The sequence below is a fragment of the Mercenaria mercenaria genome, chromosome 15 (genome assembly GCF_021730395.1).
Source record: "Mercenaria mercenaria strain notata chromosome 15, MADL_Memer_1, whole genome shotgun sequence".
NCBI classification, from domain to species: Eukaryota; Metazoa; Mollusca; class Bivalvia; order Venerida; family Veneridae; genus Mercenaria; species Mercenaria mercenaria.
Genome location: NC_069375.1, coordinates 4,554,091 through 4,574,851, shown reverse-complemented (window position 1 = coordinate 4,574,851; position 20,761 = coordinate 4,554,091). Strand labels below are relative to the sequence as shown.

General features: G+C 35.3%; 1 protein-coding gene across 1 annotated transcript; it reads right to left on the bottom strand.

Moving 5' to 3' along the window:
• Positions 1–6,555: 6,555 nt before the first annotated feature.
• On the bottom strand, positions 6,556–20,546 carry LOC123559574 (LIM/homeobox protein Lhx9-like). Its single transcript, XM_045351515.2, has 5 exons — positions 20,310–20,546; positions 17,959–18,164; positions 15,982–16,346; positions 8,246–8,463; positions 6,556–7,288 (listed from the first exon to the last, which is right to left on the bottom strand). The coding sequence occupies exons 1-5, from the start codon at positions 20,409–20,411 to the stop codon at positions 7,004–7,006; spliced, it is 1,176 nt and encodes a 391-aa protein (XP_045207450.1). The 5' UTR covers positions 20,412–20,546; the 3' UTR covers positions 6,556–7,003.
• Between the last annotated feature and the right edge of the window lie 215 nt (positions 20,547–20,761).

Sequence of the window (20,761 nt, the reverse complement as noted above, 5' to 3'; positions counted from 1 at the left end):
ATAATTCTTGAATCATAATTGTTGTAGACTCACTTAACAATTGAAATAGCTTGACACAAGCTATAGACGAATTCCAAGTGAGCGAATCCACGCGAGATCGCGGAATGATGTACGAGAACTGGAGAGAACCTGCAGAGTATCTGTGTAGATTTCGCAACGAGTGTCGACATGCTTGTCGAACCTGACCAATCTTTCCATAAATCATCATTAACGAGAATGAGGCGCAGGTATTTAACATGTGTTACTGGTAACATGCTCATATGTTGCATTATTTCCTCAAAGAACAACTTAACACTGCCTAGCCATATTTCTAAGATATCTTCTCTTTAATTTTAAGTTTTGTGCTTTGCCTACGTGTCTATTCTAACGTTTGCTCCTTCCTTTGTATACATTTATAAAAGTTAATTTGTGTTTAGTTGTTTTCTCTTATTCACTGAACAAAATACTGTACTTATAGAACCATTTGCAAATTGGCTATCTTCTTTTCATTTTCTGGGAACGATTTAAAAACAGTTTTAAAAAAACAACATGAAATTCGTTTTTCTCTAATAAAAAAAAGGGTGAAAATCCAGAGGACACCCATCACGACAAAAATGAAAATGTTGCATGCTCACTTTGTTCGTTTGTTTTGCGGAACGTCGTTTAGCGGTCAGTTAACCAAACTATTGTTCCTTTAATCTTTACCAGTGTTAAATGTTTCTCCGTAAGTAACTGACAACTTCCACACATGAATCAGAGATTGAGGATGAATTATCTACGGTGTATTGTCTTTGCCCATCCATCATGCCAGCGCCTCGCCTGGTCGAACTTACGTCCTCCGGACTGGAAGTACTGTATTCTCGTATCTACTTAGACATCCGGCGGGCAAATACCCGATGGTGTATATATACTGACGAGATAAAGAAACGCCTCATTGAAATTTGGCGTTATTTTTTTCCTAACGCTTTTAATTGTTGTGAAATGTAGTAAATCTACATGTACTCTGACCGACAAACACAGTGAACAAAAACTCGCGCGATTTCATTCAGCCATTTGTTCACTTCATGTACCTGGTCATGATTTCCTCGTGCAGTCCGTGCATGTAAACCATGTGGTTTGATTGAACGATTTTTGCACATGTACATGTGTAATACGACACACAACCATATTTTCAGCTATTCTCTGAAAAAAACATTAGTTTTCGTAATGCCGAGGCTGAATTCTGAAGAGAGGGCTCAGGTTTTGGCTATGCTTGAATGTGGGCAAACGCAGGAACAAGTTGCTAGACGTTTTAACGTCTCTCGTTCGACAATTGTGCGTCTTATTCGACGTGTTAGAGACACGGGAACGTCTATCGATAGACCACGTTCAGGTAGACCGCGTGTAACGTCAATACGACAGGATAATTATATACGTCAACGTACACAGATTTGTGACGGCGCAATCTACGTCACGTATAGTTGTAGGTAACCGTGGACGTCCAATTAGTCGACATACAGTGAGAAATCGACTCAGAGAACGCGGAATTACCTGTCGTAGGCCCTACCGCGGTCTAATTCTAACGTAACGCCACCGTCACCAACGTCTTATTTGGGCCCGCAACCATCGCGACCAGCGTTGGCAGAACGTACTGTTCAGTGACGAGTCGCGGTTCAACTTGTGGAACGCCGACGGACGTATCCGTGTCTATAGACGACGCCATGAACGCTACGCAAACAATTGCGTTTTGGAGCACAATCGTTACGGTGGAGGTGGAGTAATGGTGTGGGCAGCAATCAACCATAGGTTTAAGTCCCAACTCGTCGTTTGCCAAGGTAATCTCACAGCCAGGCGTTACATCGACCAGATATTACGTCATGTAGTTGTCCCTTTGTTCCGTCAACGTCAAGGATTAGTCTATCAGCACGACAACGCGCGACCTCACGTTGCACGCGTCACCAGGGACTTTCTACAGGCTAGAAACATTAATGTTTTACCTTGGCCGGCGTGTTCACCGGACTGCAATCCGATTGAACACGCGTGGGATTATCTCGGACGGCGGTTACGCCAACGTCAACCCCAGCCAGCAAACGTCCGGGAACTGGTAGCAGCGCTGCACCAGGAGTGGGCCAGAATCCCACGGTATCTGTTACGCAACTGGTGCGGCTCTATGAGGCGTCGCCTTGCTGCTGTGGTTGCTAGCAGAGGTGGCCACACGCGCTACTGATTTTTCTAAGGCAATTTCTCCGACCGGGCTATTAAAATTCAACATTTAAGCTTAATGCGACAATGAAATGATTTCTTATTGACCATAAATTCTTGTAAAGCATCTAATTTGCGAATGGAATTGTTCTTTTCAAATTTTGAATCACGGTTAACGAAAAATTGTATACCGAGTTTGAATGAGGCGTTTCTTTATCTCGTCAGTGTATTTAGAACAACATGACAAACGACTCTTTACAACTGTGATTTGTTGTCTGTCAAAACCCTGCTGGGGCAACACTCTATAAAACGAGAAAGCCCTCGAGATAAGGCGAGATACTCTCTGAGTTACAAATTATCTACAATTTCCATACTTCAACATGCATGTCATGTGGCTAATATCTTCACTTCATAAAAATAAGCGATAAGACCCCCATATAACTCTCTGCAGCGTTCTGGTGAGTTCCATATGTTTACAAGAGATTCCGTGCTGAATACACTCGCGTGGTGAAAAATCTATTTGAAGATGTAAGTATTGGAGGAGGAATGATACTTCCACAATTGTTTTTTTCGTTTTAATTCAAAATCATATTTATGTTTGTAGCACGGACTCGATTACCGACGCTGCAATAGTTAAATGAATTTGTCAAAAATTGAAGTTTGTTATAAGGTATCAATCTTTCTCTATTTCTGTAAAATATTTAATTTATCAACATGTAAGATTACGTACCAAGTTTCAACAAAATGGCACGTACACAACATGGCAGTTTTGTATAAATTCTATGTTGCAGTAACCAGATATATAATGGTGTTTTCCCTCTGGATAAAGAGAAAATAAATACAGATGTAACAATAGAAACAAAACAGTATGCTTTTATATAGCAGTATATAACTATCAGAGAATTATGAAAACATAAGTTACTTCATTTGATTACTAATATAGAGTAATGACAGTGTAAGTATGTCAAATAGGGTTTTGTTTGAGAGTAACTGGGAACTGCTATTTTGTCACTGCAGTATGACACACACATAAAAAAAAAATATTTCGATTGAACAGGAGTTGATGTATGTTTATACGGCTAGCTGTTTATGCGCCAAGCACGCGCAAGATTTATGCATGTTCAGTATCAATAAAGACAGTTGACACGTGAAGAATTATGGAGTATGATAAGCGTTCTGGCGGGGCATACAATCTCTCTGTCCTTACTCCCTGATAACTTGTGATAAATGAATTGTCAATATTTTCAATCTCTGGATTACAAAATAAATTTACATTTTGAAACATTATTGCATCGGACTGCCTTAATTGTTTATCAGTCACAGCAATATCAAAAGTTGTACGACTAGAAATTCGAAAAGTATACAAAAAATGCAGAGGTAATATTCATCTACTGTAAACTCTTTTATCAGTAGCTTTTAAACATTGTTAAATGGTGATACACCAGTCAGAAAGTTAATTTGAAATCCTGACTAATTTTGCAAAATATTTGTAAATGGCGCATCGGATAGGATAATTTTTTCCGGCTTGTTTCATCAATTTGTTATTTTGTGATTTTGTTTATTATTTTTGCAACGATCTATTTTATACACTAGCCTGGTTCCCTCGATCTATTTTATACACTAGCCTGGTTCCCTGGCTGCTTGGTCATTTTATTTTATTAAATACTGCAAACATTTTATAAGTATTGGGAAGTATCAATTAAGAAACAACCTGCTGCAGTTATTTCCCCGACAATTAATGAAGAATATATATGAGAAATACATAGTGACGGAGCCAGTCTATTATATACAAACGAAATGAGAAATCTTTGTACTTTTACAAAGACATAGTAGTTTGTGTCAATTATAAATATTTTGCGAGCATATATATCATTACATTACGTTCATTAAATTTTAACATGGCACTGTATCTCAGCAATATCTTTAATGACAGTGAAAGACAATGAGAATCATAAGTTATCACTCCAGTCTTTTTCGACATGAGCATCTAATTATGAAATTCTATACGTCTTCAAATATTGCTTAGATGCATATAATTGTTTTAAAGGAGGTTGTTTCCTGTCGTTGTATATGTAACTGTAACATGTACATAATAATAGAATACTAGAGATCAACTTAAAAACTATGGTTATTCTAGAAACGACTTACTAGTATCAAACCTTCTTCGTAGAAAAGGCAGGATTGGCTGGTTCCTTGTGCAGAATGAGCTGGGATAAAGCAGTTTTACTCATTGCCAGGACCAAGACTACAATTTATATATGTAGGGGTAATTATATTTACGTGACGGCATACTCTCTATACTAGAGATTTCCGGCTGAACTCGAGCAATGTGAAAGGCTCGGTAAATTTATTTCTGTCTTCATATTGAAATTTTTCCATTGTCTTGCCCCTGAATAGATAATGATACCTTCGGTCTGATTGCATAGTCTGTCACCACTTAGTGCTTCCGGCAAAATGATGTGCTTTAATCTGATACAATGATCAACCTCTTCTGTCCAGAGGCCTAAATGATCTGCTGGTACACTGATGATTCCAGAGGCAACGCTGCACTTATATCCTAGTCCTGAACATCGGCTCGTTACAGGGTCATGATGTGTCTCACTCCCGAACGTCTGCTGGTTCCCGGGTCACACGGTATCCCAGTCCTGAACTTCTGCTGGTACCAAGGTCACTCTGTATTTCAGTCCTTAACTTCTGCTGGTACCAGGATCACGCTGTATTCCAGTCCTGAACTTGTGCTGGTACCAGTCTCACGCTGTATCCCAGTCCTGAACTTCTGCTGGTACCGGAGTCGCGCTGTATCCCAGTCCTGAACGTCAGTTTGGTACTCGGGTCACGCTGTATATCAGTCCTGAACGTCTGCTGGTACTATAGAAAATCATTGCTATTATGTGCCGGTACCTTTATACCATTGTTCTCAGTTTATATATGTGTAGTTCAAACTGGGTTTTGAAGTCATGACTGCATTTAGTATTATGAAACAGGATTTAAAATACTCTTCAGAAATCCATATATTTTATAAGACAATGATATTTTGCAATTTTACAATGTCAACAGTACTTCATATACCGGTACATGTAGTTAATCTTGTATTTTAGTGAACTGCTTTTAAACATGCATATGTCTGCTGAATTAAAGACTGCTATGTGAACTGGTTTGTGTATTACTCAGTTGGCCTGTTGTTATCGACCACAAGAAAAATTACACCTTCCGAATGCAAGGGAAACAAACTAGAAACAAACACGTTTTCATTTTTACTCCCCACAATAAGACAATAGTCAAAAAAGAATATCATATTTTCAAATAATTAAAATAATAATATCCGTATAACGAACAGAAAGCACAAGTCTTTACAAACGTAATGTTAATGCTGAAGTACCGTTTCACATAAACTGGATTTTTAATAAACTATTTTCGAACATATTTGTAGAAAAATAATAAGAAAACTATAATTTATAGGTGACGAATCAATTTAACCAACGTTTAATGACATTTTTAATTATTTAAATATTTTGTAAGACATATTAATAAGAACAAAAAGGTTCGTTGCATAGCACTAGACCCCCATCAGAAGTATGTTTAAAAAATTGTAATTACCTCTCTTTAATGTGACTTTATACAGCTATCATTATCCTTTGTTTTCTATAAATTATCTTGTTTCATTCCGCTTTGATAGTTATTTGGATATTTTAAGGATCATGCTAAAAACTACAGGACTATTTTTCTCTTCAATCTAAACAAATTACTTTAGTTGGGCAATAAACCAAGATGCACAAAAAGGTAGGTAATCATAACTTTAGGATTTTGAATTTCTGTACAAAATAGTTTTAAATGCAGATTTTTGGCAAAATGTAAAGAAACTGCTTTTTTGCTTTTATATCTCTATCACTGCTTATTCAACATACATTTACAAAATATAATTCAAATAAAAAAAAATACTCTGTCTTAGTCATATAACCTGGTAAGAAATCAATACAAAATTTAACAATACCTTCGGTAAATGTGTACTGCTCAGTAATTAGACTTCGAACAATTCCATTACATCGCCAAATTCTGATTGACCACCAGACTGTTGTTATTTTCAGTATTATAAGTACTTTGTACAGTTTACTAAAACGAATTTTAGACTAAATTGAATTTGTAGGCAGATCGTCGGTCAAACGTCTTAATCAAGGCTAATAAGCAGAGTGTCTGAAACGCATTTACATATTTCATAAACAGAAAAGTTGATCGAAGAAGGAGCGAAGATTTTGTTACAGCATTTGTAAAATAGCTCATAAGTACATCACCAGTATCTGATACGACACATTACATAGCACAAGACAATATTCATATTTGAGTTACCACCAACTTAATGTGTAATGATTTCTAGTAGGCTGTGGTTATTTGCTGTGTTTTTCCATCGTCTGTCGACTTTTTGTTTTTGTTTTTGGAATTCTTCTCGTACACGTTCGGTAGTAAATATAAAAAGTGCATTCTTGTCAATATTAACGAAAAAGACATAAATATTTGTATAAGTACATTGTGCATTTAATCCGCAAAGTTTCCATCAGTCGAAAATGCAGGGTAATGTTGACATTTCCGGAATAACAACTCGCGCATGAGAACGTCAGAGAAAGTGTGCACAATGCGGTCATCTGCAATTTCTTAAATAATAGTTTTGAGCACAAGAATTACTACTCCAGAACCGTTGATCTCTGAAAAAGTTCCATTTTAAAAGATTCCCGATAAATAAATCCATCTCAGTGAATGTAATATTACTGTGGACTTCTTTTGTATAATCTATATCACCAGTTCATTTCGCATATTTTTTGTGATTTTTGTTTTGTTTTTTGTTTTCATGTTAATTTATCGCAGATATTGAATTTGTAAATAGTTCCGACAGTCCGCCATTTTGTTGGTCGTATTCAGTTATTCCGGCGGGCATGTCCGGAAGTGACTGCGTAGAACTCATGTCCGACAACGACGATGAACTATTATTACTCATTTCCGTGTAAGTTTTATCGTCTGTTTTCTCGTCGTCACTCAACCGAAATTCGCTGTCGGTGACCGCTTGACCGTCTCCTTTCGTCTGCTCTTGTTTCAGAACATGTCGTCGATATTTTGCGCGAGCATTTTGGAACCAAACCTAGCGGGAAAATAAAAAATCAAGCGTTATGTAATTTTATATGCACCAACAAGCCTTTATAGTGTGCTTCAGGATCGATTCGGACAAGCAATGGACGTGAGACCACCAAATGGTAAATAAATTAAAACACCACAGACATTTTTGCGTTACTTTTAGCTAACTGCATATGCCCTTTTCAAGCTCTCAGCCGACCGTTACTACAGACGTACATCGACACTTCGGGATCTTTCTAAGTTGTCCTCTTTCAGAGCATGATCTAAATCACTATTACATCCTCTTATCTCCGTAAAAAGAAAACAGTACTTTCAGAGCAAAGTCAGTTAATACGACGGTCAAATCAAATACTAAAGTTAGTATTACATCAAGGTCAGAGACCACCAATTCAAAAAAAGTACAGGGAACTTACTGAGAATGAGGTAACGTCTGTGCTTTCTGATTGGTCAGTCATGTAAACAAACCCAGGAAGTGATTATTTTTTCAAAATTGATATTTTTTCACTGCATTTACAGTATTTTATTATACATTTTGACAAAATTTGCTACATTTTATGTGTATTGAAAAAAAGTTTTATCAAGCGAATTTCTCCCGCAATGTCAATGATGTAAACAGGGGTCATCTCATTCACACGAAAATTACTTAAATAAAGTATCACTATTCATATGTTTTTCATCCGATATTTTGGTAGAAATAAGATAGTTCTTGAAAAACTTGTAATTAGATATACATGTTTCGATGTATGGAAGGCCGTACACGCTATAATGTTACAATGTAAGTCTATGGGAAAACAATTGGTGGTCTCTAACCATCAACAAACATTATAAGTCTAACATCTGGATGCCTCGTGATGATTTTTCTCGGGAAATATGTTCATTTTTTTAGTATTTTCTATCGATGCCTGTCTCAGTAAAATTGAATTTACAACCCAAAATATCAACTCTGATAAGATTTAAACTTTACCTGTAGAACCCGCTTTGAGAGCCCCGTTTTCTGGGCAAGCTGTTTGAGATCTTTGGCGTCGGGGTTGTGATTAAGTTGAAAGTAGGATTTCATAGCACGCAGCTGGTGGTGCTTGAATGAGGTTCGAACCCGCTTCTGCCGAGGTTGCCCAGATGTGATGTAACCATCTGGACCAATTGTTCCATCTCGAGGCGCATCTGGGTCCCCGGGCATAAATCCTGCAACAGAAGATAATCGTAATTAGAAGGAAGACTAGAATTAAAGATAAACATTCTGGCCAAAATGACATAGCAAAGCTGTCAGACAAAAGCGAACCCAAGAAATACTCCACCAGAAGTGTATATTTGTTTAGTTCTGGTACTGCAACAGTATTTAAAAGTCGACAACACATTAAATGCCGGTCTGTTTTTATTCGTTAGGTTAGTGACTATGGTTGCAGTTCTTTCTTTAGTCACCGATATTAATAGAAAGGAACATTTTCGTTATTTCAATTTAAGGTAATAATTTTAACTTCCACTAAGAATACAGACAAATTTGGATCTGTAAGGTTGCCATCACAAGATTTTTGTGTGAAATTAGCAGACGACCTTAATGCATACGAAACAGTATGTTCGTATTTTTAGTTTATACTAATTTATTTTAGCTCGACTGTGATGAAAGCTTTAAGCTTGTTTGAACCACCCTCGATACCGCTTCCCGAAAAAACCAGAACTGGTGTCATATGGGAAGTCATGGTCGTGACCCCAATTGGGCTCGAACCCACGACCCCTGGGTTGCGCGGCCGACACCTTAACTACTAGACTACCGCTCCCCTTCGTGTTTTTAATGTAAGAATATTTTGACTATCAGACACTTGCTGCATTTTAGTGGTAGTGTCTTATTTGTCTCCAACGATCGATGCTAATTTTCATGTTCTTTGTTGGTTTATAGAAATCTACAAGTGAATGCTGGGAAGAAAGTATAAACACATCCATCTATTTGCATATTATGTTTATAGACAAATGGAATTAGATGCAAGTATGTGTTGCAAGATTATTCAAAACATGAAAATCGTCTGATTCCAAAAAAGTTCTATTTTTGTGACTAATGTATATGCTACAAACGGAAATAGAAAACTTATTTTCTTAATATCCAGCAAAATGATCGCATTCCCATCATCTCAACTTTCTCCCGTACCTCTCACTTCCCATTCAAAAAGGAAAACTAATCGCTTGTGTCCTCTTTATTGTCTGTTTTATTTTTTCAAATATTTTATTTTATTTGGCTCAAATCTGTATGAGCCAAATCTGATATACGTGTTCACATGTTTCTCACTGACTACCCTTGCTCACTGACGATTGTTGTTTTTCTTTTCTTTAAAGGAACGCCTCTTCATTTATAGAAACTAACACCGAAGTTCAAACATCTTCGGTGGTCAGAAATCAAAGGCACGGCCGTTGGTATTGCTCCATCAGGAACCTATTCTCTTTGCCGATTGAAAAACAGACTCAAGAGCTCTACTTCAATATAACCACAGAGATCGGATTTTACAGGCATTTTACTGGAGTGTTTTATTTAACTATTCCACGTGTTTAAGAGCTGTAGTAGGAAATAGACAAACAAAACACGGTCGCTGTATAAGACACGTTCTTCTTTACCTTACGATTATAATGTTTGATTACATCTGTGAAAATATAGTATAACTTTACTCCTTTACTTTAGAAGGCAAACATGAAAAATGGATCGTCAATATTTAACTTACACCGGCTGATCAATAGTGCTCAAATGAATTGTTCTGTTTTCTGTTTTTCGGGGTATACAGTTACATTTTGTATTTCAGTGAGATATGTGAAAATCAAAAAAAAGTAGTTCGTTGCTATATTCGTTCAAGTTAAGACAAGAAACAAGTTACAACGAGAGAATGAAAAGATCAAACGTTACGCTACTAGAAAACGGCATTAGAATGGCCATGAAAGATGCGATAAAGTCGTTCCAGAAACTGCTACTTCTGTGTTATTTATGACGTCACTGTGTATATGTATGTTTTTTTTTTCATTGTATAATTATATTCAAGTCTAAAATACTAAATGTACAGGATTCCTTATGTCATGTTTATTGTCACGTTGACATTATATATGTAAGGAATATGTATTATAGACGATGTACTATGTACAAGTCTTAATAAAGTATCTGTTCTGTTCTGTTCTGTTCTGTATTCATTCTTACTTGCCTTACTTTAGCACTCTATGCACCGAGGGACTAGTGAAAGAGATACAGATCCTTGTTGAAAACAGAACATGGGCGAAAGTTAAGAAATGTCTGTCATAAGTTCTGATCTCGTCCTGGAAATCAAGGTCATGTTCACTAAATAGTCACCATAGATATCAAACGAAAAGAAAGCCAACGTCTGGACCTGTTTCTAAAAAACACTAGAAAATGACAAGGTTTAAACAATTTGGCATGATTATTATTAGACGTGGGTTCGCTTTATAGTACAAAACATAGTTACAACTCTGGTTTAGGACAGAAATTACATGCACACCCATGTTAATCAATATTTGTGAGAAGGGCTAAGAACTAGGTTTCATATCATGTTGTCATAAGGTGTATATGTTTAAAAGATTTATGAAGTTTACCAGAAATGTATTTTTAAATTTTGATCGACAAATCTTTGTAAAAAATGTCTTTTAAACATATTTTTTTGTCATTTTGCAGTTCATCAGTTATCTTGTTGGCAAATATCGAAATGTTCAATTCATGAAACAATCGAAAGCCTTTCATAGGTGAAAGATATCAAAAAAATATTTTTTTTTTTTTCATTCATCAATATAAATTTTAGTTTCAGTGAAACAAACTTTAATTCAACTTGATTTTTGTTTGCTGAAAGTACAAAACAGTGGTGAAAGTTTAATCGTAGCCTTGAGCAGCGGTGCTTCACTCGACATTTCAACAATGAATCGCTATACGTTTGATTGGATTGAAACTTAATCATCTTAAAGTTCAGTTGTACGCGCACAGACGCGGATTGTCCGTGCTACGCCAACTGTAAATAAGTCTTGCATTGTTATCTGTCTGAGGTCCCTGTTCCAACATGCCCCCTGCATGCGTATTAGTTCCCCTTTGCTAACCTATTTTTCTGCTACACAAGACATTTTATACCCCGAGTGAAGGCCTTCTGGTTGTCCTAGCTGCTCGTGTCACGCTGTTACTTTAAAAGAGGTCGCAACCCATTAACCCTTAGCCTGCTGGTGGCAGATGATTCTGCCTTTGCGACCAGTGCAGACCAAGATCAGCCTGCACATCCGTGCAGTCTGATCATGGTCTGCACTGTTCGCTATTCAGTCAGTAAATTTTCAGTGAAAACCCCTTTGAATAATAAGTGGTACTGTCCAAATTGAAAGATGGACCAGTCCATTATAGAAATATAGCAGGGTAAGGGTTAAACTCTGCCATCAAATGCATTTTAATAAAGGTTTAACTGTAAATATTTTTTCGGATGACATATAAAAGATGTATCAAAACAGCTGCGTTGCAAAACATTTCTATCTAACTTTTAATCATTTAAAAGAAATGACACGAATATATATTGTTTAAAAGGTCTTATATATCTTAAACATGTATCTTCTCGTGTATCATAAATCTTTTAGTGTATTATATATGATAGAAGTGTATAAACCGGTCAGAAACCTAAGATCACAAGACACACTGTCACTGGTTATGCCAAAAACTAAAACCATGATGTATGGCAATCGCAGCTTTTCTTGCACTGCTCCGAAGCTTTGGAACTCCCTTCCCGTCAAGATCAGGGAAGCTGACACGCTAGCTGCTTTCAAAAGCCTGCTAAAAACCCACTTCTTTGTACAATATTTTGTTAACTGACCGACACATTGATGCTTTTTTTTTTCTTCTTCTTCTTCATAAATCTGCGTAGAACAGTATTTTATCCTAGGGTAACCTAAATACTTTTAAGTATGTATGTATGTTTGTCTTGTTTAATCTATACGATTTACATTTATGAATTTTGTTAATGTGAAATTCATTATTTTTGTTTGTGTATTTGTTAGTATTTTTGCAATTTTTCTGTGAAGCACTTTTGAACGTGTACACGTGCATGAAAAGAGTGCTATATAAATGTGGTATAATAATAAATATTAATAATAATGTGTATCATAAGTCCTTTAGTGTATTGTGAATATTTTCGTGTATCGTAAATCTCCTAGTGTATCAAGAATCTTCTGGTGTATACATCTTCTAGTGTATCATTAATCTTCTAGCGTACCAAGAACCTTCAAGTGTATCAAGAATCTCCTAGTGTTTCAAGAATCTTCTAGTGTATCAAGAATCTTCTAGTGTATTATTAATCTTTTAGCGTACCAAGAACCTTCTAGTGTATCACGAATCTTCTAGTGTACCAAGAACCTTCTAGTGTTTCATGAATCTTCCAGTGTATCATGAATCTTCTAGTTTATTACGAACCTTCTAGTGTATCATTAATCTTCTAGTGTACCAAGAATCTTCTAGTGTATCAAGAACCTTCTAGTGTATCACGAATCTTCTAGTGTACCAAGAACCTTCTAGTGTATCAAGAACCTTCTAGTGTATCAAGAATCTTCTAGTGTACCAAGAACCTTCTAGTGTATTATTAATCTTTTAGTGTATCAAGAATTTTCTAGTGTATCAAGAATCTTCTACTTGTATCAAGAATCTTCTAGTGTATACATCTTCTAGTGTATCACGAATCTTCTAGTGTACCAAGAACCTTCTAGTGTATCAAGAATCTTCTAGTGTACCAAGAACCTTCTAGTGTATTATTAATCTTTTAGTGTATCAAGAATTTTCTAGTGTATCAAGAATCTTCTACTTGTATCAAGAATCTTCTAGTGTATACATCTTCTAGTGTATCACGAATCTTCTAGTGTACCAAGAACCTTCTAGTGTATCAAGAATCTTCTAGTGTACCAAGAACCTTCTAGTGTATCATTAATCTTCTAGCGTACCAAGAACCTTCTAGTGTATCATTAATCTTCTAGCGTACCAAGAACCTTCTAGCGTACCAAGAACCTTCTAGTGTATCAAGAATCTTCTAGCGTACCAAGAACCTTCTAGTGTATCATTAATCTTCTACTTGTATCAAGAATCTTCTAGTGTATACATCTTCTTGTGTATCATTAATCTTCTAGTGTATTATGAACCTTCTAGTGTATCACGAATCTTCTAGTGTATCATAATCTTCTAGTGTATCACGAATCTTCTAGTGTATCATTAATCTTTTAGTTCAAGAGTCTTCTAGTTTATTACGAACCTTCTAGTGTATAATGAATCTTCTAGTATATATTTTTTTTGTGGTTTCATGATTCTCCCAGTGTATCATGAATCTTTCAGTGTATAATGAATCTCCTAGTATATACATCTTCTAGTGCATAAATAATTTTCTAGTGTATCATGAATTTTCTAGTGTATTATGAATCTTCTAGTGTATAAATCTTCTAGTGTACCATGAATATTCTAGTGTATCACGAATCTTCTAGTGTATAATGAATTTTCTAGTATATACATTTTCTAGAGTTTCATGAATCTTCCATTCTAACATGGCTCGAATTGATTTCCAGTTAAACAAAGAAGAAAATCAAACGCTGTATATCCTGCGATAAACAACGGTTGACGCGCGGACTGGTAAGAGAGCATTATGACGTCAATTATGACGTCATGTGGCTGTCTGACGTCCGATACATTACTCCTCGCGTAAATGAATTCCAGCATAATATCTATTGAAATATATCAACGTGCATGTCAGAATGAAAACAATCAAGGCCTTCTTGTGATTTATCGTCTAATTTACCACGGGTCATCGTTCAGATGCTTCAGTATTTAACCACTCGGGCTAACGCCCTCGTGGTTCAATTCCTACGCATCTGAACTCTGAACCGTTGTAAATTAGACGATAAACAACGCGAAGGCCTTGATTATTTGTTAAGTGTATCATGATTCTTCCAATGTATCATGAATCTTCTAGTGTATAATGAATCTCCTAGTATATACATCTTCTAGTGCATCATTAATCTTCTAGTGTATCATGAATCTTCTAGTGTATAAATCTTCTAGTGTACCATGAATCTTCTAGTGTATCTTCTAGTGTATTCCGTATCTTCTAGTGTATAGTGAATATTCTAGTATATGAAGTTGTTCGACTGCATATCAACACCTGTACTAGGCTTGACGCTAACGCATCTACGTAACATGTTAGAATCCGCTTCAAACCCCGAAATTTAATAGATATAGCTACATAAATCGTTCTAGAGTATCATGAATTTTCTAGTATAAGTATGAATACTTTGAATGTCATAAATGTTCTAGTATATCATGAATGTTTTAGTATATCATGAATATTCTAGTTTAACATTCGAGTATATCACGAATGTTCTAGCATGAATATTCTAGTATATCAACTTATCAAGCATGTTCTACTATGTCAAGAATGTTCAGGTATACCATGAATGTTTGGAAACTATGACTTGACTACTGGTTTGTAAATGAAAATGTTGTTTTCTGTATAATGGCTGATATATGAAGAAAGTTTCTAATCTTATTAATTTTGGACTATATTTGTCACTTGTATATATTTCAATTCTATTATCTGCAATGTTTTCAAGACGTATTTTAAGGAAAATAAACATACATTCTGATTACAACTGTAACCTATTATGTAATGTGTATGTCCTATAGTGATAATAATCTTTGTCAGAATATGGTTCTATACAAAATTTATCATATTATGCCACGAACATTATCGCCTCTAACGTTTCTCAAATAATTAACTGACTATAAAATTGGCAATTTTTCATATAGTTATTTTCTAAAAAAATATGCTTAAAATTCCGAAATGAAATAGAAACGTTTTAACACAAATATCTATCATCTACGAATATAAATACTGTTACGAGGACAACGCGATTTTATAGGCTGTTATTACTCAATCCTTTCAACTGAAGTATATTTAGAAGCCGTAAGCAAGTGGCGAGGCCGGTCGGGAGCGGAGGACTGCCTACTGATCACTCTGAAAGCCTTCAATCAGGCGTTAAACCCTCCGCTCTTCACCATCGTTCAAGAGCGTATTGTCCTCGCCTTTTGCCATTGGTGTTCCCGCTGTCCAGAATGAATGCTATTTAAATACGGATGTATTAACCCAGTGCCTGGCTTTTATTGCGCGACATGCGGTCCTTTTACGGTCTGTTATTACATAGTTGAATGACAAAAGACATTTTAACGCGATAGAGATGGACTATTTTGAGAAAATGTAACTGTGTTAAATGACAAGTTGTTTTCCGAATGTCCCTAGTTCATTACTCATATTTTCACAGTTAAGTCATAGGCTAAAGTACGGTAAGCACTGTTATGGAAAGAATTTCAGCATTGCAACTATACATATGTCCAGTGTACGCAATTAAAAAAAATTAATGCTGAACCATTTCGAAAATAATCTAACGTGTACAGTTTATACTCATCAACAATATGCTATAAAATATCTCATGCAAAAATGTGTTCACATGTCTAAATAAACTAATTGATAGACAAAAATAATCCCCGTATAAAACATGAGTTTTTTTTTATCTTTTAAAAATAAATATATTCTGTTTAAATTAAACATGCGTGATCAAACAGCACTTGCAATCATTTGCCTTCATTGATTTGTTACTAGAAACTATAAAAAGATAAACATTTTAGTCATTGCTGTAATAAGAACTGTGTTAAGAACCTACCCATGGATCTGTATCCATTATCAGGTGCGGCGATTTTTCTTTTTCTTGGTCGACCCTTTTGTGTTCTTTTTGTTTCTGTAGGAAAAAATGGAATGTTTTCAAGCCCGGGTCCGCCCATTACCCCCGGGCTAGTAGAAGGTTGGAGTCCCTGCCCCTGGGGCGCACCCTGCATCATGTTTTCATAGTCCTCACGACAATATATCATATTGTCCCGCATACCGAAATAATCTCCGGGCAGTAGAGTCTTATTGCACAAAAAGCACGTGAAACAAGTCACGTGATATACAAAGTCTCGTGCACGCATCACCATCTCGTTTGCCGCAATACCATGACGACACTTTGCACAGCATTTAATTGAAAAACGTCTGAAAATAAAAGTAAATAATTGCAGTAATCCCATTTCTTGTTTTCAATCACATGTTCGTCGGATTGCCTAAACATGTTTTCCCTTTCACATGATTTTCCTCAAAGTCTACATGTAGTCCTCATAATGACTTTAATTACAAGTATGTTGCATTAGTCTTTTACAGACCACGTGGTACAATAAATTCATCTCCATCGCAACACAAAAATTTTACTAACTCTGGGTTCTTTAATTATTAAATGAAAAATCACAAATATTGCAATAAAATCATGAGAGTTGAAAATTTTTAATGTTAAAAAGCATTTACATATTATTACAGGATGATGCTGAGGTGAATTGTATGGTCCTGCAGAGCTCGAACCTGAATGATAATCACTTCCCGGTCTTCCGCCTACACGACATCGTGTGTATACGTTTCAACGTTTGAATAATTATCTTTGATTTATTAATTTACGATATTAGTGTATACTTGGGTAAAAATAAGGTAAATATACCATAAGAAATAATCTGCATTTTGTGTTTCCTTGTATCAGTTTGTACCACAGGAGAGACCATTTAAAAAAAGAAATCATTGAACACTGACGTTTTTCTCAGCTGTATCAAAATATCTTGTGTGCACTTATTTCATAGTGCAACGCCATGCATTTCGTGGCACGCTCTGAAATTCAAGTATTCTGACAGGGCTCTGTTACATCATTCGAAAATGTTATTGAGAGATCCAATTTTGCATAATTGAATATTTCACCCGTCATAGCGGCTATTTAATATCAATCTTCTAGCACAAATTAGATGTTTGTAAGGAGCTGACCGGGCTAATTATAGCCCTGTGTTACCAGCGACTGTGTTCGCTAGACTGGAGCCGCAGAAAGGGGATGATAAACGTATTATAGACTCATTGCTGGGGTTTCAACGTTCGTCAAAACTTCTTAAATAGTTTAAGGTTTAAACATGAGATGATGACTCAATATTTTTTCATTTTTTCGTATATCTAAATGAAAATGTGTAATCGTTAAACAATAAGTAAATGATCATTTTAATGTAAAAAAAAAAACAACAACAAAACACAGTAAGTCCTTTTAACAAGAATAAATTATTTTTCATATTTGTTTCTAATTGATGAAAGTTTTGCAAAGTAAATATTTGTCTTTTGTGACTCGGCTTTTTGGGAATTAAAATGCAAACTAATTTATTTCTTTTCCTTGTAGGCGAATTCAGCCTTATAAGTTTCTTAAAAGAAGTCTTTATTCTATTTAACAGAAGGTGATAGATTTTCGTTTCTGTTACTTCCTTTTTAGTAAATACAAATCGCTTGTTTTGTTTTATAAGGATTTGTGAGAGAGAAAACAGATATTTAACTTTTAATATATAGATGTGTTATTTTTGTCGGTTAACAGTTATCTCTGATTTGATTAAATACATCAGAAACAACATTCAATTTGAATAAACTGAACAATTGTACAAAATTAAGAAATAAAGGGAGATAATAATACATTCTAAATTTTCTTAACTGACACAATGTCAATGTAATATTAACTTAAAATCGTTGATGGTACAGCTGATGCATGATGTGTTTTAGGTGTAAGTCTAATTTAATTAAGGCTTCAATCTAATACCTGTAATAATCTTCTTTACAGTAAACGTTCCCCTCTCGCACGAAGCACGTGAGTTCGTTGTCAAGATGCAGCTTACAGTCGTAGCACTGTAAACATTGTACGTGCCAGTGTTTGTCGGCCGCCATTAAGAAATATCTGTCATCTATCCTACAACCACACCCAGCACAATAGCGGAACTCACCCGTCCCGTGCATGTCAGGCATCGCCTATAAAATCAAATGAAAATTATGCTACACTACGTTAAAAATATATTGAAACAATTTATTTTTAGTGAAAATGGTACTTATTTGCTCATCATTTAAACAATATGTTAATGACACCAAACTGCACGGGGACGTTGCTGTATGAAGTAATCAAGTTTTAATGCGTTCGTACTGTTTTGTATCGATATTTAAGGGCTTATAGTAAAATGAAATACTGAAATACTTCTCATGTTAAATAAGTCCTAGACCTACCATAGAATACTGTCCTTTTCATAATTCCATACAGGAACTTAGATAATTCAAAACACAAGTGAAGTGTCGCGATGTTATAATGTGCTTTTTAGTTTCTCGAAATATAACTACAACTTTTCTTTACTTTCTTTTATCGTACTGGCATCGTTGTTAAAGAATATACATGTTAAATGCCAATGTTATGTTCCATGGGAGAACCACATACCGGGGCACTTTATCATTTTATATTAAAATGAAAGCTAGATCTTTAAGAGTGTCCTGCAACGGATACGAGAGAGAAAAGTTTTGACAGATCCCTTATCTCATATTATATTTACGGGAGTGCCAAACAGAGGAGAGGGTATTAACCTAAGTTAGAAGATTTATTTGAAAATGTTGACATTTTCAAGTAAAAGTTAAGAAGCATTAAGAGTATGTACTCAAAATATTGACACTTAAAACAAGCCTTTAAATAAACGATATTCTTTCAGCAAGGTTCCCGCTATTTTGATTGTTGTGCAAGGTAGAACAACATCACTTCTTTTATTTGTGTTTGATCAAAGCGACTTGGTAAGTAGAAAAATAAAGAAACGCATTATAGAGACCACTGTGCTGTCGAATTTTGGGAAATTTCTGCACTGAAAAAAATGTCTTTATATAATAGTACAAATCTTCACCAAAACCAAAACATTTCTACCGGTCATTTCATGTCGAGTATTAAATTGATTGCAAATAATATTTTATAAGTTGAGAAACGACCTTTAGTTAATATTTCATATGTCGAAGCTAGAAGTAAATGTGATAGAAGTTCCTTATGCTAGAAGGGTACAGAATTATTTTCAACTTTTCCTTGGTCCTGTGGAAAAAAAACACAATTTTTAAACTGCTTATAATCTTTAAAATTTCTTTGGAACTGTTTATATGTATATTAAGTGATAAAATCGTGTATCATACTATCTGCATAAAATTAGGAAACAGCGATATGATTTTAAAGTTAAATTTGTTTATAGCTGTTTCTCTTCAACGGTTCAGAACAAATGCTCCCCTTTATAGAATAAATGGCTCCCTACAACAGAAATTAATTTTTTTGGATATATGGTAGGCTGAAATGGATGCGGGTAAATTTAAAACAAAATTTCCGAAAAGACCTAAGCATCGAGTTTAACTATATACAAAGATACTGGGATAATGAACACTTATATAGTTTTTTAGTCGATCTCAAGAATTGTAAGTGCATATAAAGGGAAGAAAAATGGCAAATGGTAGTCATCCATTGGAGTTGTTGATTCTAAGAATATTACATTTTTGACACTGGGTTAAAGTTTTGACATAAAGATTTTCAAAATTTATGAAACACAAATGGTGAACGGCCTTGTGTTATCGCACCATTTTAAGTTTTACTGATCAGAATGCAAATATTAGAAAAAAAAATTATCAAAATACACAGAAACCTCCGAGAATTGCTGTTTTAGATAACATAGAATGAAATTACGCTATCGTACCGACGGGAAAACTTTACCCCCGTTGGTCCAGAGGAACCGAGTACATTTAAAGATAATGAATTCTCTGTAGCACTTCTACATGAAATACAAGACATATCTCAGAATTTTGAATGATAAAACACACTATGGTTCCTACAGGGTAATATAATACATTCAAATGTTTTATCTTCCATCGTGATGCCGAACTGAATGACTTGTTAATCAGATTGCAAAATGAACTGACATATTTTCCCTTCCGTGTTAAGCTAATGTTGTACAATGAAGCAATATCTTAAAGAGATAGTAACCAAAATTTGATGAGAATTTGCTCGCAAGCTAACCAATCATTTGAATTCAACATACATAAATTTGCCAACACGGAAACTGATATTCAGCTGGTTTGTACTCTATACTGGTGTTTCAACTGTTTACATACCTCATTAAGGTATTCCATGTCATGGTCTGAGCGGTATCGGTCCTCGTACCTCGCTTCGTCAAACCTCGTCTCCCCCTCCAGAGGGTTCATAGTCTCCACCATACTTGGATGATCACACTGTTGTTGTTACCCTATTACACGGCTGCTTCTAACCCTAGTCACGACCGGTAACGTCTCCAAATCAGGTCAGCCTCATCTTGGGTATTCCACAATCAGTAACATTGTCATTATAAGCTCAAAGATTACACTTTAACAAGATTCAAAACTCTATGGAATGTATATGTACAGTATCTGTGTGTCCGTGAATTCCGTGCAGCTGATATTGCTATCGGCAATGACAACCTGGATTCTCTGAAATTATCCAGACACGTTCAGTTGACAAACTTATCAACATATATCTGCTGTCTTTTCAAAATAAATTACAGAAAAATCATTTTAGCGCTGATGTTAAT

Coding starts and splice junctions, on each gene's coding strand:
- LOC123559574 (XM_045351515.2), bottom strand. CDS start 20,411: ATGGTGGAGACTATGAACCCTCTGGAGGGGGAGACGAGGTTTGACGAA. Junction 16,347..17,958: donor TGTAAAGAAGATTATTACAG/GTATTAGATTGA, acceptor TTTTATTTTCAG/ACGTTTTTCAATTAAATGCT. Junction 8,464..15,981: donor TAATGGATACAGATCCATGG/GTAGGTTCTTAA, acceptor CTTCTGTTGCAG/GATTTATGCCCGGGGACCCA.